The following is a 23,741-nucleotide window of genomic DNA, read 5'->3' on the forward strand; positions in this document are numbered from 1 at the left end:
TGATTATGGAGGCTGACAAGTCACAAGGCCTTCAAGGTGAATGGCCAAGTTGGAGATCCAGGAGAGCTAGTGAAGTAGTTCTGATCCAACTTGCCAGCATCTGTTATTTTTGACTTTTTAAGAATAGCCATTCTAACTAATGTGAGATGATATCTCATTGTGGCTTTGATTTGCGTTTCTCTAATGATAAGTGATGTTGAACTTTGTTTTATATGATTGTTGGCCACATGTATGTCTTCTTTTGAAAAGTGTCTGTTCATGTCATTTGCCCACTTGTTTATGGGGTTTTTTTCTAAGTTCCTTATAGATACTGGATATTAGACCTTGTTGGATGCATGAAATATGTTATCAGTGTAAACTACACACAGGATATCAAAACTCAGTACAAAAAATTTAAAAATATCTAATTACTAATTTTTATACTGATTACATGTTGAAATGATAATATTTTATATTAGAGTAAATAAAATATATCATTACAATTGTACCTGTTTCTTTCACTTTATAAATGTGGATACTAGAAAATTTAAAATTGTATGTATTCACATTATACTTCTACTGGGCAGTGGTGGTCTAAACCAATCCAACGTGAAGATTTTATCACTTTAATCTTAAGCAACATAGCTTTAGGTTTTGAAATTTGAGAGAAGAGACAAATGAATTAAGGAACTGTTCAGGTTTGGAACAGAAGTCGTAGGAAATATAAGTCAAGACTTGCTGGGTTTGTGCAACTTTGACCATCACAATCTCTCTGGGCAAAACTGAAAAATGGCCTCTGTGCAAAAATCAAATCCTAGGCAGGGGCAAAGGTGAAATCAAAGGTTTGGCTTATTAAGACATCAGATTTAGGGGTATCTCATAGATCCCCAAGATAAACAATAGGGCTTTAAAAAATCATAAGAGAATTGTCCCCCGGCAGTCTCAGAGGTGAATCAAGGGCCCATCTCAGGAAGGTCAGTGTGATTTGTGACTAATGGATGGGGTGAACTCTGATAAAATTCAAAGAAACCCACAAGGTTCATAAGATAACTACATTGGCAGAGTGATGGAAGCGCCACTGGCTTGAACTAAAAGAGGCGCAGACTTTTGGACCCCCTTCCCCAGCCTTCCCTGGAAGAAAGCAGGCTGAGAGGCTACTCAGTTGCAAACCTAGGCCATTTCTTTTCCCTGAGGAAGTCTTGGAGGGAACAAGCAAGAGCCCACAGGACAGAGCTAAGGGCTGTGGAGAAGGTCGGGAGCAGAAGCGAGTCCTTCTCAAGGCAAGGCAACAGGAGCCTGCTGGAACCCACAGTGGCTGTGGCCTGACTCCGCCGCCTCTCCTGTTGGACAGGTGCCCATTGGGGCTGTCCTGGCTCTGTCTCACCATTGTGGGTTGGGTGTGGAGAAGGCTGCTGCCTTGTCTCTTTAGTTCGCAGGTCTTCAGATGTAAGGGAAATACCCCAAGAAGAAGCCTCGTCTGCACGTGGACATGCTTTAGATGATGAAACTTCCGAGCATCTTGAAAGAGCTGAGTGTATCATACACGTGTAAATGGCCTGTGGCCAGAGGAGGGTTATGGCAGATTAAAGAGGGCTGTAGGTTCTTCCCATTGAGAGCAGGGGTCTATTTTCCAACTCTTTCATTCTGGGACTGCTTTGACTATGGAGCACAGTGGAGGCAACACTGCCAGTTGCAGCCTTGAATAGAGCTGACAGCTTCTGCCTTGCTTGCTTGGAGCCCTAAGCCACCATGTAGAAATTCTGACGACCTCACTGGAGGGACCACTCGGAGAAGTGTTGAGGCTGCATGAGAGAGGGCTCAACTGAGCCCAGGCTTCCAGCCACCACCCACTGCATGGTGTAGACCCGTGAGTGAAGCCTTCTTAGAGCCTGCGGACCAGACCACCCTCCACCTGTGCGCCACTGAGCGACCCCACATGGAGCGGAGGAAACACTCAACCTGCCAGAATTCCTGACTTCTGTGGATTGTGAGCATAACAACGTGACTGCTGATTTAATCTACGTTTGGGGGTAGCTTGTTACGGGGTGACAGATACCTGGGACACATTCACACACATCCTAGCTGTGTGACCGCGAACATGTTACTTAAGGTCTCCGTCATCAGTATTTTTATCAACAAAATTGTAATAGTGTCTACCTACTATGGGTGTTAAATAATACATGTAAAATATGTGTAAGAATATATGTAAAATGTATAAAAGTAAAAGCAGTTAGCATATGTTTGGATCTTAAATGACTTTGTGTTCGATTTTTACTTTTTTTCTTTTTTTTTTTGAGACAGTCTTGCTCTCTTGCCCAGGCTGGTCTTGAACTCCTGGGCTCTAGTGATCCTCCCATCTTGGCCTCTCAAAACACTGCGGTTACAGGTGGGAGCCATCACACCAGGCTCCTTTCTTTTGTTTCCTTGGCATGTCCATCCTCCCGCCCCTGGCAATATAAATAACACCAGCAGGTCTGTGTGGACTTAAGATACCGTCAGTTTTCCTGATAGATATGGATACACATATGCACATATATACACATATACATGTATCAGGATTTAAAATGTCATTAATTTTATAATTTATAACCACTTACCACTTTTACAAAAGTGGGGAGGATCCCAGTGTCCTTAGTTCAACAATGGATTACTATTTTGTTTTTGTTTGTTTTCTTGAGACACAGGCTCCCTCTGTCGCCCAGCCTGGAGTGCAGTGGGGCGATCTCTGCCTCCCAGGTTGAAGTGATTCTCGTGCCTCGGCCTCCTGAGTAGCTGGGAGTATAGGCACGCCCCACCACACCCAGCTAATTTTTGTATTTTTGGTAGAGACAGGTTTCACCATGTTGGCCAGGCTGGTCTTGAACTCCTGATCTCAAGTGATCCACCCACCTCAGCCTTCCAAAGTGCTGGAATTACAGGCGTGAGCCACCCTGGCCAGACTAATGTTTTTGTTATTGGTAGTGATTTCTTGTCACCGTGCTAGGGTGGTCCATCAGAAATAAACTGGGCTTTTTACTAAAAACTCGGAAAGACGTGGTTTACCTCTGTAAATGCAGGATACGGGGCAGGAGCAATCGTTTGTACCTGTTGAAACTTAGATGGCCTCAGCTCTCAAAAGAGACTGGCTATGGCAGGAGGAGGATGAGTGTTGTACCAGCGGCACCCAGTGCACTAATTGTCATTACTAAAATCCCTGTCGTGGGAAAGGCATGGCTTGTGCAGTGGCCACCCTGTGACACTCAGGTTGGAAAATGTAGTTCACCTCCGCGGTCCTCATCCCTACTTCCCTTAGCAAATGAAAATGACGGTTTAGCAGTTTCACCAGCTCACAGGAGAGAATCCAGCTGCTCTGCTCCTGGGCCTCCAACACTGAAACGAGCACATGTTAACACAAGCGGCAGGCATGCTGTGGGTGTGCAGGAAATGCACCGGGTTGTGTGAGCCGGCAGGACAGACGTGGAAGGGCCCACGCCTTATTATGCATGCTTAGATCTAGTGTTCCTGTTGATGGAGTAATGGTTCTCGCATGGACTAGATCCGAGGCTTCAGCTCTCAAACCTCATTTGCCCACTCCCCACCCCTGCCCAGTGTCCGCACCCTTTGATGGGGCGGGGATAGGCGAGATGGGCCAGTGGTTTTCTGCATTCTTCTGGTGAATTGAAATCCGATTCGGAAGAGGGAAGGGCCGCCAGCACCAGTCTGCACAGCCCCCGGCCCCGGAGACCCGGGAAGGGATAGGGAGGCCGTGCCGTGCGCGGAGGAGTGACCCGGCCCGGCAGGGAGCGGGGAAGGCGCGCTTTCCTGGAGGTCGGCGCCGCGGGGCCAAGAGCCGGGATGGGCAGGCGCGGCCGGGATTAGCGGGCGGGCGAGGGCGCAGCGCAGGGAGGAGGAGGGGAGGCGGCGCCAGCGCGGGCTGGGCGGAGGATCTGGAGAGGGAAGGGGCGCGCGAGCCTCGCGGACCCCGGGCGCGCCCGGGCCGCCTAAGCTGGGCCAGCGGCGCGGCGGGCGCGGGCTTGGGCGAGCGGGGAGCCCCGGCCCCGGGGTTGCGGCGGTGGCGGGGTCGCGGGACCGGCTGTCCGCGTGGGGCCCGCGCGCGGTGCCTCTGCCTGACCGTGCCCGAGCCTAGCGCGGAGCCCGGCGCAGGGGCCGCGAGCACAGGCCCGGGGCTGATCGTGATCGGGTGAGTCTCATCGGCAGCGGGGCTCGCCTTCTGGCCGCTCTGCGGGCGATGTGCGCGGTGTTCTCTGTCCTCGGGCCGGCTGGGTTGCGTCTGGCCCGGGCTTCCCTGCCGGCGCTCGGGAAGCGTCAGGCCTGCCCCGGGCATGGCTCACGCGCAGAAGTGTTCCCCGCCAAAGGGACTCCTCCGTCACCGCGGTCGCTCCTGGGACTTGCGGGTCTTGGGTCAGGGCGGTGTGAGTGCTCCATGTTGAGCAGCGGCTTCCCATGGCCACCCTGGAGTGCCCCTGTGTGCCACCCCGTCCTGACAACCAGCCTGCATTTTAACGTGTTCAGAGTGCAGTGCTTATGTCAGACAGTCCTGTCAACTAGGAATAGACAATTTTGAAAGCTGCTGTCATTAGAGTTTCTGCAAAGCAGTGTGGCAGAGGTTTGTGGGCTGTCAGGAAGCAACCTACAAAAGTAACTCCAGATGGTTATTTCCCTGACAGCTGGAATTGAGTCATGAAGATTGGAATTCACCCTTAGCTCCGTGCACCAGCAAATGAGTGCCCTCTAGTGTAGTGACTGCACTTCAGTCCACCCTACGAAACCCTGTCCCCAAAGCATCAGCCTTGCTCTATGTAAACAGTATGGACAGGAACTAGTGTAGAACTTGCATGTGTATGTATAGAGGCTTCATAGGCATGCCACCACATTCAAGTTTTAAAACACTTGCAGGATGCATCCTGTAAGTTTTGTACACTTTCTTAGACTGTGTAGCATATATAACTAGTCCATAGTTTATGGGGATTAAAGAGGTTCAATGTTATGCATGAAGGACCATTACAATCCTTGGTTAGAAAACAGAGAAACGAAAGAACCAAAACAAGATGTGAAAGAAAAAAAAGAAAAAGAAAAAGAAAGGGGTTTTTTAGTCTCTGCTGTTAATTCATGATGTTAGTAACTTGTGGTCCCGGAGAGACCGGCCGGTCAGTGGCCTGGGTCCTCAGAGAAACCCCGTCCCTGTCTTCTTTCTGCTCTTGGGCAATCATTGAGTTATGACTTAAATTCCTGTTCACCTAGTTTTTTTGTGAATTGTGTGGTCAAGTTTGTATGTTATTACACTGAACTCTGAAGCTCAAGCAATTGCTCGAAAGGAGACACGGAGGGGAAGGGCAGAGAAGAAAAAAGGATAAATGGCATCGAGTAGAGGAGTTTTAAGGCATCTAATTCATACTAACTGGTGTGACTGTTACCCAGCTTCCCATTTCCTTCTGCCCTGCATCCCAAGACCACCTGGCCTCAGCTCTGCGTCCAACACAGTGGGAAGCCTGGTCCTGGAAAGGATATGGTGTGATGTGAGGAGACACGAGTTCCTCTGTTTTGTTAATAATTTTCTTCTTAATTTGCAAAGACCTTCCACCTTTTCCCCTGAAAAAGAGTGAATTTCCTAGAGGAAGAAATTATTCATTGAAACAAACTCGCATGTGTCCCTTTCTGAATTTGGCTTTGAAGTTGCACAAAAGGCGGAGGAGGAGCTAGAAGTGGGACAGGTGGTCTTGAGCAGAGCAGACGCTCCATTTGGAGGTGAAAACTGTTTGGGGGGGAACATCAGCTGCTCAAAGAAGAGCTGTGACTTTTTAACGAGTAAAACGTTATCCAATAATGTCTTGAATTTGGGGAATATTTTCATGTCAGGTCACAGTGTAATCCTATGTTTCAGGCATAAACATTCAGAGTAATTCTATAGTGAAATGAGTTCTGCATTTGAGTTGCTAATTTCATCTTTGCCTGTTGATTCTTTCAACAGAGGGCATTTTTTGTGTGATGAGTGTTATTTCAGGTACTTAGATTAAAAGATGAATAAGGTGTCAAGGTCACAACAAAAGGTTAAAATGTGAAAAGATCTATATAATACAAAATGCTGTGGGAGGTCCAAAGAAACAAGAACACAGCATCTTCATAGAATAGCATGTGATGATGATAATAGCAGTGAGAGGACAGGTGCAGTGGCTCATGCTTGTAGTCCCAGCAGTTTTGGAGGCCAAGGCAGGAGGATCACTTGAGCCCAAGAGTTCAAGACCAGCCTGGGCAATATAGTGAGACCCCATCTCTACAAAACATTAAAAAGTTAGCCAAGCATGATGGTAGACACCTGTAGTCCTAGCTACTAGGGAGGCTGAAGGTGGGAGGATAGCTTGAGGCCCGGAGGTCGAGATTACAGTGAGCTGTGATCCTGCCACTGCACTCTAGCCTGTGGAGCAGAGCAAGACCCTGTATCAAATAATAATAATAACATAATAATAGCAGTGAGCAGGTAAACCTGATTTATCTAGCACTGATTAGACACTTCGTATACTTTATCTACAGTTGTGGACACTGAATTCAGGAGAGGAAAAGTAACTCGCTTGAAGCCTCAGTGGCAGAGCAAATTTGAACCCCCTATTATTATTCTGAAGATATGTATCATAAAAGAACAATGTTTTAGTTAATTCGTTATGCTGGGTTTTAAAATTATTTCTCAGTCATATATTAACTCATATACCAGTATGTTTTTTTTAGTGTTCAAAACAAATCTATTTGATGTAATTTTTAGTTGTTATTTTCTGTCATTAGTATTTGTATATTTACGTAAAAAGTTATTGAGTCACATGTAAACAAGAAATAATTAATGGCTTGAAAGCAACTGAAGAGAGCTAAAGGTAAAGCAGTTTGTCAGCCTAAAGCATGTCCTTCATTCTTTTCTCTGGGGCCCTTTCTTTAACACCTTTGTCCTCGGAGTTACCTGGTTGTCCGTAAGATACATAAGCAACAAAGAGAAGAAAAAAAAATCATATAATTCGGCTGGGCGCGGTGGCTCACGCCTGTAATCCCAGCACTTTGGGAGGCTGAGGTGGGTGGATCACAAGGTCAAGAGATCGAGACCATCCTCGCTGACACAGTGAAACCCCGTCTCTACTAAAAATACAAATATTAGCCGGGCGTGGTGGCAGACGCCTGTAGTCCCAGCTACTTGGGAGATTGAGGCAGGAGAATGGCGTGAACCTGGGAGGTGGAGCTTGCAGTGAGCTGAGACCGCACCACTGTACTCCAGCCTGGGTGACAGAGCAAGACTCCGTCTCAAAAAAAAAAAAAAACAAAAAAAAAACCCACAAAAAAAACCCATATAATTCTATTATTCTCTCTTGCACGAGACATATCTATGGAAGGTAGATGTTCTTGCTAATCTGTACATGGTAATTAATTTGTTTTAAAAATTCCCCATGTTGGCTGGGTATGGTGGCTCATGCCTGTAATCCCAGCACTTTGGGAGGCTGAGGTGGGCAGATCACTTGAGGTTAGGGTTTCAAGACCAGTCTGGCTAACATGGTGAAACCCTGTCTCTACTAAAAATACAAAAATTAGCTGGGTGTGGTGGCAGGCGCGTGTAATCCCAGCTACTCAGGAGGCTGAGACAGGAGAATTGCTTGAACCCAGGAGGCGGAGGTTGCAGTGAGCTGAGGTCAATTAGGTAGCCTTATAATTGGAAGCAAAAGCAAACTTTTTAAAAATGCATGCTGCCGTGGTGTCCTTATTAGAAATATTGAAAGTTGAAGTTTTTCCTAATTCACTACCGTATCTTATGTTAATATGTATTTTATTTATAAAGAAAAATAAGATTTCTATTGAAAAGCAGAAGTTGTTGATTATTAAACATCAGGAAGATATTTTGACTATAGAGGAAGTAAATGTTTTAAGTGGTTCATTGAAAGGACATTTCAATGATTAACAGGAACTGTGCTACACCAGTTAGGCTTAATAGTTTATTTAACATCTAGATATTTCTTCTGTTTTAGTTCTTCATTAAATTTTAATGTTCTCTAACTCTTGAAAACTCAGTATACCCACAAACAGCAATGCTAAATTAAAGCGAGTTAGATGTCTATGTGGCTTCTAAGTGAGTGTAAAGAATTTGATGCTTCTTAATATGGGATTAATGATTTTTTACTGGAGGGCTGGTTGGGTTTTGTAAGTATAAGGGGCCTGGTCAAGGGACAGCTGGGACCTGACATCCCTGAAATAGTGTGAACTGTTTGGGGCAACTTTTACTTCTCTGGCTAAGTCACAAAAAGTTGATGTTGTCTTCAGTTCACATAAAGGTGCGTGTAGGTTAATGGCAACCTTGATTTTAAGAAAAATAAAAATGAGAAGGTCCTAAGTCTCAGTTTCTTGAGGATGTGGGGGGTGTGTGTGTGTGTGTGCGCGCGCGCTTATGCACAGGTGAATTTGGAGGGATGTGGCAGAAGAAGGGGAGCAACTTTATACAAAAAGGAAATTTTAAAAGTCTTAATGAATAAAACTATATTTTTACATTAGGGAGACTTTTCATGTTTTCTTTTATTTCCAGAAGAGGACTGTCAGAAGGACCTAGAAGGCACAGTTATACTGTGAGAAGCAAAGATCCTTTACCTACACATTTTACAAGAAATGTGCAGAAAGCCATTGATAAATATACCTGGTAAGAATTCACCTTGTTCATTGCTTCAGATTACAAAATCACAAAATGCCCGTAACAAATGTGGGAAAGGAAATTAGTGACTGGCCATGAATTTCTAAAAGTGAGATGCAGTTTTATTTTTAACCTAGTGTAAACATCACACTGTAAAAATATTTCAAAATTAGTATACTGTGAAATTAATAAATTTATTTGGTGAAAGAGGAAGCAGGCTCAGAGAAGTGAAGCCACTTAGCCGTCCAAGCCCTTCCAGCAAATGTGATTTTTTTGCCGGTGTTCATTCCTGCAGCGAATCGTCCTTTTCCTCCAGCGGAAGCCGCACACCCACGGGAGCCCACACCTCTTGGTCTGGGTCGGCCACGCAGAGCTCCACCACCGGCTCGTCCACGGAGAGGGGCTCCATTTATTCCTGGAGAGATGACGTATGTCTCAGAATATGCTGGATAATCTTGTAATTACAGTGTATAGTGAAGAATTGCTTCCTTATATTCAAAAAAATTTTTTTTACCAATTATAAAAGCATGACCTATTGCATACATACATGTAAAAGCGTGTACATGTTACATGTGAAAGTAATAGATCAGGAACTGTGGAGAAAAGTGAAACTCCCTCATGACCTCCTGGCCCGTCTCAGCGCCCGCAGTGTTCTCGTTTCCACCCTGCAGCCGGCTCTCCCGGTGTGTGCTCCCGGTGACTTCTTCGTGGTATCCATGGCCGGAAATTCAGGACTTGAAGAGGAAAAAAATGTTGGAAAAGTGAAAGCTGTGACAGCCCACTGTGATTAGAGAACTCCCCGCCAGTATTCCCAGTGGGATATTTCACCGTCGCCTCCTATCCCTGGGGGAGCTGTTGCCTCTGAACTGCTTTTGCCTGTGTGAGCCTGGGATTCTGGCTGGGTGAGCTCTGCTTCCAGGGCTCCAGCTTGCTCAGGAACTCGGTGGCTCCACAGTCTCCTCCCTCCTCCTCCCTCCAGGGGTCTCTGAGGATCCCGGGACACAGCCCTCCTTTTGTGAGGCCCACCTGGCTACAGCATCTTGGGTGTTCTGTTTTACCTCGTTTATGCTGGTGGGTTTTTTTTCTTTCTCTTTCTCTCTCTCCCCCCCTTCTCTCTCTCTCTCCCCCTCTCTCTTTCTTTTTTTTAAGACAGAGTCTTGTTCTCTCCCCCAAGCTGAAGTGCAGTGCCACAATCTCGGCCCACTGCAACCTCCGCCTACGAGGTCCGGGCAATTCTCCTGTCTCAGCCTCCCCTGTAGCTGGGATTACAGGGCGCACCACCACCCCCAGCTAATTTTTGTATTTTTAGTAGAGGTGGTGTTTCACCATATTGGCCAGGCTGGTTTCGAACTCCTGACGTCGTGATCCGCCCGCCTCGGACTCCCAAGGTGTTGGGATTACAGGTGTGAGCCACCGCGCCCGGCCTCTTTGCTTTCTTTAAAAGCGGTTCCCCACTCCCACCGCACACGTGAATCCGCTTCTGTCCGCAGCTGTACAGCCGAGATTCTCAGGGGAGCGGGCAGCGGAGGGAGTCTGGAAGGGACTCAGCTCAGCACTGCTAGGAGGACTGTACACGCAGGCAGCTCCCTTACTTAGGGGCAGCTGCCTCCTTCCTCAGCCTTACGCCCACTCACCGCCGCCGCTCAAGCCCGGCTTCCTTGGTTGAAGGCTGAGCGCCACTGCTTTACCCTGTCCAAGTTCTAGGATTCTTTTAGTATAACATTTAATGGAATTACCAGGGAAATCCGTATAACTTCCATTTATAGAATTAAAAATACTCCAGACCCTACAATTGCTTTTCATTTTAATTTTTAAGAATGTATTTACTTTTCGATGGGAAATATTTGCAAAAGCAACGGAATGCAAAAGATAGAGAAATGAAAGTGAGCCCTCTCCCATGCCCCAGCCACCCAGTCTCCTCCTGGGAGATAAATATTATTATTAGTTTTCCTTTTCTTTGTATTTTAAAAGAAATAATTCAACTCCCCTGTAATCTGGGAATCTGGTTTATTATCAATGTGAGAGAGGAGCTAATGCAGAAAATAACAAATAGCATTCTATGAAAATCAACCTGGACTGACCATCTGGGGACACGTGTGACTGAATACACTCTTTGCCCTGGGGACTGTGAAAAATCTGGCGCTCCTAGAAAACCGTGTGGCGGGGATCCTGCCTTGGCTCTGAGAGTTTCAGGAGAGTTGCCTCCCAAATGAGACCGTCTAGGAAGGCTGAGAGGTTTTCTCATCTCTGATTCACTGCAGCCACGTGTAAGAGTCTCCTAAGGCCAGAGGAAAAATTAATACTCAGGCCTCACCCTAATGACCACACTTCTTAGGATAACTGAGGATTTTTAAAAAAATTTTCCCAGTTCATTCATTGAAGGAGGTTAATGGCCTTTTCTACAAAAGTAATTTTCTGTGGTATCACCAGAAGAAAAAAAAAATCTTGTATTTTGCAGGTGTGCTTAGGTGTGTCAGGCTCTGTGAGGGACACGTGGCTGCATGTATGCGCAGACATACAGATGTGGGCGTGTCTGTGTGCACATACAGATGTGGGCGTTCTGTGTGCGTGCAGACATACAGATGTGGGCGTGTCTGTGCAGACATACAGATGTGGGCGTGTCTGCAGACATACAGATGTGGGTGTGTCTGTGCACAGACATACGGATGTGGGCGTCTGTGCAGACATACAGATGTGGGCGTGTCTGTGCGCAGACATACGGATGTGGGCGTGTCTGCAGACATACAGATGTGGGCGTGTCTGCGCAGACATACAGATGTGGGCGTGTCTGTGTGTGCACAGACATACAGATGTGGGCATGTTTGTGTGTGCACAGACATACAGATGTGGGCATGTCTGTGCAGACATGCAGATGTGGGTGTGTGTGCAGACATACAGATGTGGGCGTGTCTGTGCAGACATGCAGATGTGGGCGTGTCTGTGCAGACATACAGATGCGGGCGTGTCTGTGTGTGCAGACATACAGATGTGGGCGTGTCTGTGCAGACATATAGATGTGGGCGTGTCTGTAGGTGTGCAGACATACAGATATAGGCGTGTCTGTGTGTGTGGACATGCAGCTGTGGGTGTGTCTGTGTGTCGACGCTGATGTCTATGGCAGTGTGAACACCTCCACCTATACCTGTATCTGTGCAAATTCTCGAGTCTCATCACTCCCGTGGTAGAAGTTTTCTCTGTTTAACAGTAAAAGAATCTGAGGCTCAGCGTGAGATGGCATTTCTCTGAAAGGTAACAGCTGGAGCACGGGTGTGTCTGACTGCAGAGCCACCTCCTTTTTACCATGTCATGTACCCTCCTACATGGTGGGTTACGGTAAATGTATAAGTAGCATTGATCCAGAAGCCCGCATTTCTATAACTTTTAGGGTCGTAACTAAATGTGCATTTCTGTTTAGGAATTTGACGAAGCCAGTGCACAGACAGTGCAGCGGTTACTCTGGGAGGTGGAGGAAATGTTATTTGAAGAGAAAGTGAACCCTCAGACCCAGAGTCTGCTGGCCGAATGCGGGGAGTGGACAAGAAGATCCCTCCATCTGAGGTGGGACCTTGGTGGTGGAAGTTCTCTGGGGTGGGTTTTCGAAGCGCCCACCCCTGGCCTGCCTCGATATGATCAATACATTTGGTCTGAAAGCACCTGCCCAGTCGGAACATGGATGCAGAGTACAGTCCTTCACTGAGAGATCATTGTCTTCTTACGGTGTCTGAGGAAATACTGAGACATTCCAGTACCCAAGTGCCTTTTCATTTGCAAGAAGCAAATTCGGCTCGTCCTGAGAAGGGCATTACACATACAATGAATGCAAGAACGGTGGAGGCCACCTCTTACCTTCACATTCACTGTGTGTGAGCAGCACGTGTCTGTCTTCATCACAGAACACAGCGAGGGCGGGCAGTGATGATGTGCGGAATGGCTGGATAGATGGGTCTTCCCATCTCACCCATTCCTTACGTAGGGAGGAATGTGTGTTACTTTTTATATCAAAGATGGAGAATATGGATGGGGTAAGAAGGCAAGCTTTTCTTTCGGTCACTCAGCCAATGTACTGGAGGACAGTTTAGCAAAGTTACCTGAGTTCCTCTAGATTCTATCTGGGGAGAATCAATTAGAACACTCATGTAAATGTGGCTGGATTTTCTGGTTACATTCACGAGATAACTTTTACAGAAATCTTGACCAAACTAGAGTTTTTCTTTTTTTTTTTTTCTTTTCAATCCTGATAAGTCACCTGCCCTAAAGAGTATGATATGTCCACTAGATACTAGTTGTGGAAACTCACTTTTCTGGGGATGGTCACTCACCAAAAATTTGGGAGCTCAGTCTTACTCTTGTCACTGCTATCTTACATTATTGATAGAAATGGAGGGAAGGTGGGAAAAGAAAAGATTGCCAGGTACATAACCAAGTGTGCATATTTATATGTTTTTCTTCTTGTTATGTTTGTGTTTAACTGTGCATTAGTTAGTATCTATGGAGAGCTTCTATGTGCCCAGTGTTGCCTTAGACACCTAAGTCTGTCATATATGATCTCTAAGCCGTTCATCAACCCTGCAAGGTAACCATTATTATCCTGTTTTGCAAGTGAAAGACAAACAAATGAAATTAGCCTGAGAACCTTGCCTGAGACTGAGCCAGTGGAAGAACAATCTGGCCTAAACTCTCAAAGTCACGCTTCTTCTATGATGCGTGATGCTTCCCATGTACCCATACACGCTTCGTATCATACACATGCCTTCAAAATCATTGTTTCCTACTTTTAAAATCCCCAAACCTTTTCCCTTTGTCTGATCAAAAATGTTACTAGCTTCTCTTTGACCTTGCAGAGTGTTAGGAGGACAGCTGACCCTGCCCACTGACGAAGGCGTCCAGCATCTCCAGGGCAGCACCGCTGCCTCCGCGGCCCACAGACCCCCGCTCAGTGCCTGCGGACGCAGCAGCAACATCAGAGAGTATGTTCACATGAGTGACTCTCAAGAAGTATTGTTAGCTGTATTTTAGTTATACTTTTTAATGTTTATCTCATCTACAAGCCTGGGCTCCACCTAGTTTGGAAATTTAGATTCTGATGAAGGGCGGATACAGAGAACAGTTTTTGTAAGAAGCTCTTGATTCTGAATTGATGATAGGCGTATGTGTGTGTCTATAGAGAGATGTGTAATATATGTATATATGGAACACACATGCTCACACGTGGTAGTTACCTTCCACGTTTGTTCCAAAGACGCTGCGAAAGGTGGACTGGGTGCAGGATGGAAACTGCCTCACTGGGATGGATTATAAGCCTCCAGGCAGTGGCAGCAGGAGAAATGAAGCTCTGTCCTGTCATTTCTGTTCACTAGAGGATTTTGATGACTCTATGCCATTCACACGTATCTGGTGTGCCGTGACACAATGCAGTCCTTTCACTGCAACCAAAGAGGGTACAAACTCGTAGAATAATTTAGGCTTTTAAGAAGCCCTTACGATTTTTAACGATGCCTGTATTAAAGTGTTTTTAAGGACATGAATTTTGTCCAATGTAATATTCAATCGTTTTGGGGGGGATTCTGTACTTTAAAGATAAGTTAAAGATCCGCCATGGTCATTTAAGCATTGCGTTCTTGGTGTCCTGTAAACTCCCATGTGGAATCTGTTTTTTCCCCATAGGTTGTGCATTTCTGGCTCTCAGATAGTCCCAGCAGCGCTCTCAGCCTCTGCCCTGCCAGGCCCTGATGGGACGGGGGTTGCTGACCTAACGGCATGTTCATCCCTGGAAGAAGAGGTTTACCATGTGGATGGAAAGATTGAAGAGTATTTCGCTTTTGACAGAAAAGAGGAGTAAATAGAATCTTACTTGACATTGGCCTCATAAAATAATATTAATTTATTTGACATTATTGTTATCGTATGAACATTAAGTGTTTTGTGTATTTTTTACTCACCCAGAAGATTTCTGATCTTTTGAGAGTAATGCACTCCCAGAGCTTTTGGATTCCCAGCAGGCAGCGCCTGTGCGGGAGCAGTGAAGAGGGTGTACAGCTCCCTTGTAAAAGCAGACACGGCTCCTTGCGGTCCTGGTGCTGGGGACTCCAGATTCCCCATGCCTGGCTGCCCAAAAGGGCCTAAGGAGAGTCCCTGCCTCTGCACTAAATTCATATTTTGTTCTTAATCAAAAACTACAACTATTACATGATAAAAATTTGCCCCATGATTGAAAATTGGCACATTAAAAAGTAACACTGATAAAACCAGTCTTAACAAATTTAAGAAGACTGAAATCAAGCATCTTTTCTGATCTCAGTGGTACGAAACTGAAAGTCAGTAACAGGAAGGAAACTAGAAAACTCCCAAATATGTGTAAACTAAACAACCCGCTCCTCAACAACCAGGCAGTAGGTCAAAGAAGAAATCAAAAGGGAAATCAAAAACATAATGAGACAAATTAAAATGGAAACAACATATTAAAACCAAACTTACGGGATACAGTAGAAGCAGCTCTAAGAGGGAAGCCTATGGCAATAAATGCCTACATTGAGAAAAAAGAAATATCTGAAATAAACAACCTAACTTTATACTTGAAGGAATGAGAAAAAGAACAAACTAAGCCCAAACTTAGTAGAAGGAAGGAAATAACAAAGCTCCGAGCCGAAATAAATGAAGAGACTAGAAAAAGAGAAAGATCAGTGAAACCAAGACTTGGTTTCTTGGTTTGTTCCCCCCACCCAGTTTTATTCATGTGTAATTGACAAAATATATATATGTTGAAAAAGAACAATGCTGTTTAACGAAGAATGTTTATTAATATATGTATAAATGTACATACATGAATGTGTGTAGATAGAATTATTTTAACTCTAAGCCTTGATATTTTAGTAATTGGAGTGGGTTTTTATTCTTAGTGATGATGAATGTCTTGAACAAAAACCAGCTCAGCCTGGTAGGAAAAGGCGCAAACTCGGACTTCCTCCTGTTTCCCCTCATGAGTGTGTCAAAGATGCCGTGATGGCGGAAGTATTTGATCATGTCTGGACAAATATGGTAGAACTTTTGGAAGAACTGATTAGAAAGCACTGGGAAACTACACTCACAGGTACTTACGTGCAGAATTGGCTTAATGAAAAGAAAAAGTCCCTGTTCCTCAGCCCTGGGCTCCTGCTCCCCAGGAGCCATACCTAGAACACGGTCAGTGAGAAGAAAAGTGGGTGTTCTGACTTTACTCACGAGTGCTCCTTAGTCCCTTCAAAAAGGACGCTATTGTTTTTTGTGTTATGAAAAATAATGCAGGGCTGATTGGGTGCAGTGGCTTACGCCTGTAATCTCAGCACTTTGGGAGGCCGAGGCAGGTAGATCATCTGAGGTCAGGAGTTCAAGACCAGCCTCGCCAACATGATGAAACTCTATTTCTACTAAAAATACAAAAATTAGCCTGGCATGGTGGCACGTGCCTGTAATCCTAGCTACTCAGGAGGCTGAGGCAGTAGAATTGCTTGAACCCAGGAGTTGGAGGTTGCAGTGAGCCAAGATTGTGCCATTGCACTCCAGCCTGGGCAACAAGAATGAAACTCCATCTCAAAAAAAAAAAAAAAAAAAAAAAAAAAAAGAATGCAGAGCAGGCATGGTGACTCAGAACTTTGGGAGACCAAGGCAGGAGAATTACTTGAACCCAGAGATTCAAGGCCAGCTCATTTTGGGCAACATAGCAAGACCCTGTCTCTTCAAAAAATACAAATAAAAAGTTAGCCAGGCATGGTGGCAAGTGCCTGTAGGCCCAGCTACTCAGGAGGCTGAGCTGGGAGGACCCCTTGAGCTCAGGAATTCAATATTAAAAGTAAGCTATGATCTTGCCACTGCATTCCATCCTGGGCAAAAATGCGAGAACATCTCCCCCCCAAAAATAACAATGCATACACGTCTGGAAAACATACAGAAATACACAAGAACAAGGCTTGAAGTCACGTTTTTTGTTATAGTAAAAATAATTTACCTAACTAATTTCTACTAATAGAGATATGTTTTTAATTGTTCATGACATTATCTGTAATGTAAAATGTAAACATAGCTAAATGAATAATCCTTTAGTTATCTTACTTCAACATATAAAATATTCTCTAAACATAACATTGAACAAAACAAAAATCGGTGATGGACATTAATGACTAGTTTTATTAATCAATTTGTACAATAAGGCAATAATCATGTTAACCTAAATCCTGTTCTTTTTCCAGAATTTAAGGAATTAGTTGGGCTTTGTGATGTGCTGAGAATCTTTATTGCCCACTGTGTAATCCACTTCTCATGCCACTGCAACCACAGTTACAGCAGCCAGTTGCCCCATACGGGTCTCTGCCCTCTGTAGTAACGTGCATAGTGGCCATAGCATGGACTCGTGGTAGCTCAAGAACAAATATTCTCTTTTAAGAGTGAATTTTAAGTATTTGTATTAGATAATCTGATGTTTCTTATCATATTGATTCTTCTTTTGATACAGAAGGGAAAAAACAGAGAGAAAAATTGAAAGTAGCTGGAAACAGATGTCCACATGTCCTCATTCCACACACTCACGCTGATGGAGCCAGTGGCTCCCCGTCCGGAAGCTCCGAGGCTCACAGCATCTCCCTGGCTTCTCGTCTGAACCCGCCCCAGGTCAGTGCTTTCACACCCTTCTCCCTCTCGCCTTCAATCTGTGCGTCTCTCGCCTCAGTTTGTCAGGAGTGCCGTTCTAGTAAGCTGTAGTATTGAGATATTTGGGGCTGCTTGCCATGCTGCCTGCACAGGGGTCCATGCAGGCTTTCCATGGTGACTTAAAGGGAAACCTTCACAGTGTCACGATGCCTGGAGCCCTTGACGTCCTGCCCATGAAGGACGAGGCTGTCCTCAAGTTCCTTGCAGTAGGAGCCCACGCAGGCGGCACCACCCTTGGCTTCCAGATAGAGCAGTGTATCCACAAAAGGAACAATGGTGGCATCTCTGTCAGAAATCTGAAGGGACCTGGGAGAAGCTGCTGCTGGCAGCTCATGCCATTGTTGCTGTTGAACCCGGCTGAGGTCCCTGTCGTGCTCCAGGAACAGTGGCCAGTGGGCTGTGCTGCCACTGGGGCCACTCCAGCTGCTGGCCGCTTCTCTCCTGGAACCTTCACTCACCAGATCCAGGCCGCCTTCCGGGAAACACGTCTGCTGGTGGCTACTGATCCCCGGGCGATCACCGGCCTCTCAGAGAGGCGTCTTGTGCTAACCCACCTCCCATTGCTCTGTGGAACGCAGATTCTCCTCTGCGCTGTGTGGAAGTCGCCATCCCGTGCAATAAGGGAGCTCGCTTAGTGGGCCTGAAGAGGTGGCTGCTGGCGCAGGGAGTTCTGGGCATGTGTGACACCATCCCCCAGGAACACCCATGGGAGTCCACGCCTGACCTCTGCTTCTGCAGAGACCCTGAAGAGATTGAGAGGGAAGAGCAGCCTGCTGCTGATGCCGCTGTGGCCAAGGGGGAGTTTCAGGGGAACGGACTACCCCAGTGCCTGCTGAGCACTGCCCCCGCCTGAGGCTGCAGACCCAGCCCAAGTACACTGCCGCCCAGCCTGAGGCTGTGGACCCAGCCTCTGCGTGCACTGCCGCCCATCCTGAGGGTGCAGACCCAGCCCAAGTACACCGCCGCACAGCCTGAGGGTGCGGACCCAGCCCAAGTACACCGCCGCACAGCCTGAGGCTGCGGACCCAGCCCAAGTACACCGCCGCCCAGCCTGAGGCTGCAGACCCAGCCCAAGTACACCGCCGCCCAGCCTGAGGCTGCGGACCCAGCCCCTGCGTGCACCGCCGCCCAGCCTGAGGCCGCGGACCCAGCCCCTGTGTGCACTGCCGCCCAGCCTGAGGCTGTGGACCCAGTCCAAGTACACTGCTGCCCAGCCCGAGGGTGCAGACCCAGCCCCTGCGTGCACTGCTGCTCAGCGTGAGGCTGCAGACTGCTCTGAAGGTGCAGGTGCCCCCTGTGCCTATTCAGCAAGTCCCTACTGCAGACTAGAGCACTCAGCCTGCCAGGGAAGCCTGTTCTCAACTCCCAATGCTCAGGCCCCTGAACGAGGAGGATCAACCACTGAGCGGTCTCAAGCTGTTCTTCCACAGGCCACCAGCAAGGTGGAAATAAGGCTGATGGAAAATAAACATCAGTTTCTATTTAAAACAATGATATTCAGGTCTGTTTGCAACGTGATTATTTCATGAAATTTAACAGAATTACCACATGGCGCTGCTTTGAGATGTGAAGCTGTTTTCTATATTTTGGGACATAAAAAATGCTTTCCCATTAACATTTCCAGCTAGTTTGAAAATTATAAATGTTCTCCCTTCTTTCCACCAAAGTGATGAAAGAATCAGTGAGTATACATTGGGCTTACTCAGCATTTATTGGTGGTAGTTAAGGCGTTTTGAGGAGATACAGAGGTGAATCCTAGTGATATAAAAGCCGTGACACAGGGTCGGGTGCGATACATTCTGTGAGGGTCGCACAAAAAAACAAAAACAAAAACAAACCTTGTAGAATAATCAAGGAGTGATTTGTTGTGATTACAGGAGGGGATTGGTCTTTTACACTGGAGGTAAAATTTGAGCAGAAACATGAAGGAATGAGCAAGGCTCTTGTGGGAGAGAACTCTGGGTGGGCCATTTCAGGCCAAGCAAAGGCGGGGATGAATAAAAGTTGGGGCCTGTTTGGGGACTGTGACTGGGCTGAGCTTAGGGGATAAGAAACTGGGAACCGCAGCATAGTGTCAAGAACGGGGATTAGGAATCGAGAGGCCTGTGAGGAGTATTCTTCTGGACGTGGTGTTTAACTTTTCTGAACTTTAGTGTCCTTGGCTTACAATGGATGATTATCTTGTCCAAGGGATTATCACGAGGATAAAATCATAGAAATACCTGAGAGCTCCTCCCACAGGGGCCAGCACATACTGAGCGCTTAATACATTTTTATTGAAGATGTGATCGCAGGTGAGGCTGGAAAGGACACGCTTGTTCACGCGAGGCCTGTCGTGGTGCCAAGGAGGTTGTTTCCGCTGCCTGCCTTGTGTGGGGGGGCAGGGAACACGGGTAAGGCAGGGTTCCTAGTCCTGAGCTACACAGAATCTGTGGTATAGCTGGAGGGAGTCCAGCCATGCCAAGCAACACACACCACAGCACATACACACACCACACCACTCACACACACACCACACACACACACCACACACCACATACACACACCACACCACTCACACACACACCACACACNACACACCCCCACACACACCACACACACCACACACCCCACACAAACACACCACACACCATACACCACACACACCACACACTATACAAACACATACCAAATACACACAGATACACACACCACACACACACACCATGCACACCCCATAGATGCACACATACCACATACACACCATACACACACCACACACATACACCACATGCATACACAACCCACAACACACCACACAACCCACAACCCCCTACACACACCACACACAACCCCCACACACACCCACGCACCCCACACATACACACACACCTTCACACACAACACACACACTCCCACACACCACACACACACCACACATACACACACGCACACCTCCCCACACGGGAGGCAGTCGAGCTGACAGCAGAGTGAAGCTTGCATATATAGACTACTAGTTCTGAGCTTGACGTCTTTATTTAATACTCCATGATTTTAAATCAGTCCCTGTTTCTCAAAACCTCAGTTTCCTGATTTATGAGGTAGGAAGCTGTGAGAATTAAGGGAGAGAAAACATTTCGTATAGTGTGTGGTGTAGAGTGGGTGTTCAATAAGTGTTACCTTTTATTATAATCAGATGCTAATTATATATTGATAGTATATATAATCCTTCATAATTAGATGTTTGTGTAATTTTAAAATTAGATGTAATATTTTGTAATCAGATTATATATATTTTATAATTAGATGTGTTTTGGATCCTAAGTGCTCTGGGAGTCAGAGGAAAAATATACTTTTCACAGAGTAGGGTAAAATATGAACCAAGCCCTAAATGATAGGTGTGATTTGTTAAAGTGAGAAAGGAAGGGAGGCTCTTCAAAGCAAAAGCAAAACTGTGCACCTGGCACAGGAGCACCTAAACCGTCGGTCTTTGTGAGACTGAAAGGACACAGGCCCGAACAGAATCCATGCTTCAGGGGGCAGTGGGGAGAACAGAGCGCCTCCGAGGTTTGTTTCGCTCGCTCGTGTGAGGGCTTTACAAGAAGTCCTCTGTGCCTTTTCTGTTCTGAAGAAACTTGTGGAATTGCTACCTGCTTATTGTATTTTTTTGGTCTCTTTAAACGGCTCTGACAAGCTCAATACAGTATTTCCCACTTTTAAAAAAATAGGTAGCATGAATATCACAAAAAGAGCAGTGGATGAACCTTTTAATATTAGGCAAAATAAACAGACGTGGAAAATACGGAAATTCTAGAAGCTGAGGCATTTTTAAAATAGCTGTTTTGTTTTTATAATTACTCTGTTTGGATAAGTGTTAAAAAAATAAATGGACAGCAAAGTTAACAGAGTAAAAATAGAGCCTGTTTTGAAATACTCAAGATGTTCTAGTGGTAATTATGAAAGCTCTTAAGTTATTCCTCTGCGTATGACTGTGGTGGCCACATCTGTTCATGAACTAGAACAGAATTCCAGTCCCAGAAATCCTGTTCTCCTGAATCTAAATATTATTCTTTAAAAAAATGTTTAATTTTACTTTAAGTTCTGGGATACATGTACAGAATGTGCAGGTTTGTTACACAGGTATACATGTGCCATGGTGGTTTGCTGCACCTGCCAAGCTGTCATCTAGGTAAATGATTTTAAATCCTAGTTGGTCATGTTGTGGGACTGAAGAGGGAGTTGAGAATTACTTAGCCCTTAGCTCACGCTTTCTGTCATCTCATTTAATTCTCACAATAGCTCTGTGAAGTACGTATGATTTTTCCCCAATGTAAAGATGAGGCCATTAAAGCTCTAAGAACAAAGTAAGCTTTCGAGAATTACAAATCAGGAAGCAGTCAGAGCTGGGATTCAGACGGAAGCTTTCCAGGGCCCAGGCCATCTCACTGCTTCTGGGAAGAGAACCCAGGCAAGTATGGAGGGGAGGAGAGGAGAGGTCCAGGCAAGCAGGCTAGCCAGGAGCCGTGATGCCCGGCCTGTGCTGCTCCCAGTTCTCTCTCTGCCTTCCTCACCCTGGAGTTACCAGAGGCTGATACACGTTGACCACACCGGGGCTCCTTGCCCTCCAGCCTCTGGGATCTCAGAGCCTTGGGGGAGACTGAAGCACGGCTCTGCTTCCCTGCAGCCTCCCCGCTGCCTCCCTGCCAGGTCACCCTGGGCTGGTGGCGTTTCTACCCCGTGCAGCTACCCTCTCCGGGTGCAGGAGCCTCTCCCTCACTTCTGGCCACTTTTGGCCAGGTGTGCTGAACGTCCCTACTGTCGGGGAATTAACCAGTTCGTTGTTAATGTCTCAGCCCACATCTTTATAAAATATCTCCGCTTTATTAGTTTTTCCTCCAGGTAGCTGGTGAGCGTGCTGTGTGTTTCCTGCTGATTTCGGACAAGCGTCAGTCATTGGAACAGCACTGGGCATTTGTAATTTTTTTTTTTTTTTTTACTGTTCTCAGATTCATCGCTTCTGATTTCGGACAAGCGTCCGTCATTGGAACAGCACTGGGCATTTGTAATTTTTTTTTTTTTTACTGTTCTCAGATTCATCGCTTCTCCAACAGCTTTTATAGTGACATGAATGGCGTCATGACAATTCACGCAAAACCGCTTCAGCGGAGACCTACCTGTTTCGCCGACAGAACGCAGTACGTACCAGAATCAGTGGTGGTTCCCCAGTCTCTTCCCTGGGCTGCAAACACGGGAGCACTGAAGATTGCAGGGGGCAGGAGATCACCAGGGTCCCACTGAACCCCAGGCTTCGGATGTGCCTGAGCACGTCTGGAAACGCAGAAACAGACCCTTCAGTACCAACCACACGACAGTTACTATCGTGTATTTGGTTGGGAGAGATGGGGAAGGGGAATATAGTCCTGAAATTCTGAATCTTGTGGGCTTGGCTGTTTGATTACTAACAGTGAAGACCTTAGCTCTCTTCCTGTGGACGATTCTTCTTTGAAACAGAAATGGAAATGATGGGTCTTTTCATTCATTCAGCCAGTGCTTAGGAGTGTGTTCTAGGTGCCAGACTGTTCTAGACAATCAGTGCTCAGCTGAGCACAGACAGGTGCGTTCCCTGTTATCCCAGCACTTGCAGCTGAGTAGCTCACAGGATTTCCTTCCCAGGAATGAGAAGGAGGACAAAGCCTCGGGTGGAGGGGCAGGTGCTCCCTCCTCCGCACGGCACAGACTGGGACGGGCCTCAGACACTCATGGATTACCGCCTTCTGCAAAGCAGACACCCGTGCCCTGGAGGCTGCCTTCTCTTGCGTCAGATTCTCAGAGACTCAAAACCCCCAACATCTATAGTGACGAAGTTCTTCGGGGAACAAAACTGTGAGTCTCGTTTCTCTCGTAGTAAACTAAAGGTCATGCAGGACCTAGACGCTTGTCAGTTAGGGTTCATGGATCATCCCGGACAGATCATCCTCTATCCAGTTTTACATAGACGCTGTTCTAATGAGTTCATTGAGTATTTAACATTCTGCTTACTCCAGTGGTCTGCTTAGCTGTATACTAGGACACAAGGTCAGGACATCACACAGCTCATTTTGCCTGTGTGATGGTGGGGTGACCTTGGGTGGATTTCAGTGGACTCATCTGTGAAATGAATAATTAGCTAATGCCTTTCAATTACATAATTAATACTTTTTAAGGGGAGGTTTAAATAAAATAATGTATATAAAATGCTATAAAAATAAAAGGACTGTGTCCCTATCGGATTATCTTTAAGGATGCCTTTCTATGTGGGAGTTTCAGTAAAGCTTTCGATCTCAGGGATGCACATCCCGTCATGGCCTCATTAGAAAGGTGTTTGTCTCTTGCCCTCCAGCTAACTTACCAGTATCGGCCAGTACTTACATTGATAATAGCAGCTAATGTTTATTGATCGCTTTCTTTGTTATCAGCA

General features: G+C 46.2%; 1 protein-coding gene across 6 annotated transcripts in view; it reads left to right on the top strand.

Moving 5' to 3' along the window:
* Positions 1 to 23,741, top strand: part of FAM149A (family with sequence similarity 149 member A) — a 63,336-nt gene that overhangs the window by 30,757 nt on the left and 8,838 nt on the right. For 2 of the 6 annotated variants that reach the window (XM_025386692.1, XM_025386695.1), the window contains exons 1-10: positions 3,903 to 4,159; positions 8,525 to 8,635; positions 8,922 to 9,054; positions 12,042 to 12,184; positions 13,468 to 13,593; positions 14,291 to 14,461; positions 15,523 to 15,713; positions 17,112 to 17,266; positions 22,376 to 22,479; positions 22,958 to 23,167. In XM_025386692.1, the coding sequence (XP_025242477.1) occupies positions 12,099 to 12,184; positions 13,468 to 13,593; positions 14,291 to 14,461; positions 15,523 to 15,713; positions 17,112 to 17,266; positions 22,376 to 22,479; positions 22,958 to 23,167 (1,043 nt within the window). In that variant the 5' untranslated portion in view covers positions 3,903 to 4,159; positions 8,525 to 8,635; positions 8,922 to 9,054; positions 12,042 to 12,098. Of the gene's footprint in view, positions 1 to 3,378; positions 3,787 to 3,902; positions 4,160 to 8,524; positions 8,636 to 8,921; positions 9,055 to 12,041; positions 12,185 to 13,467; positions 13,594 to 14,290; positions 14,462 to 15,522; positions 15,714 to 17,111; positions 17,267 to 22,375; positions 22,480 to 22,957; positions 23,168 to 23,741 lie in introns of those variants that run through there. The other 4 variants (XM_025386694.1, XM_025386696.1, XM_025386697.1 and 1 more) reach the window with 4 other exon arrangements.

This window comes from Theropithecus gelada, chromosome 5 (genome assembly GCF_003255815.1).
Source record: "Theropithecus gelada isolate Dixy chromosome 5, Tgel_1.0, whole genome shotgun sequence".
NCBI classification, from domain to species: Eukaryota; Metazoa; Chordata; class Mammalia; order Primates; family Cercopithecidae; genus Theropithecus; species Theropithecus gelada.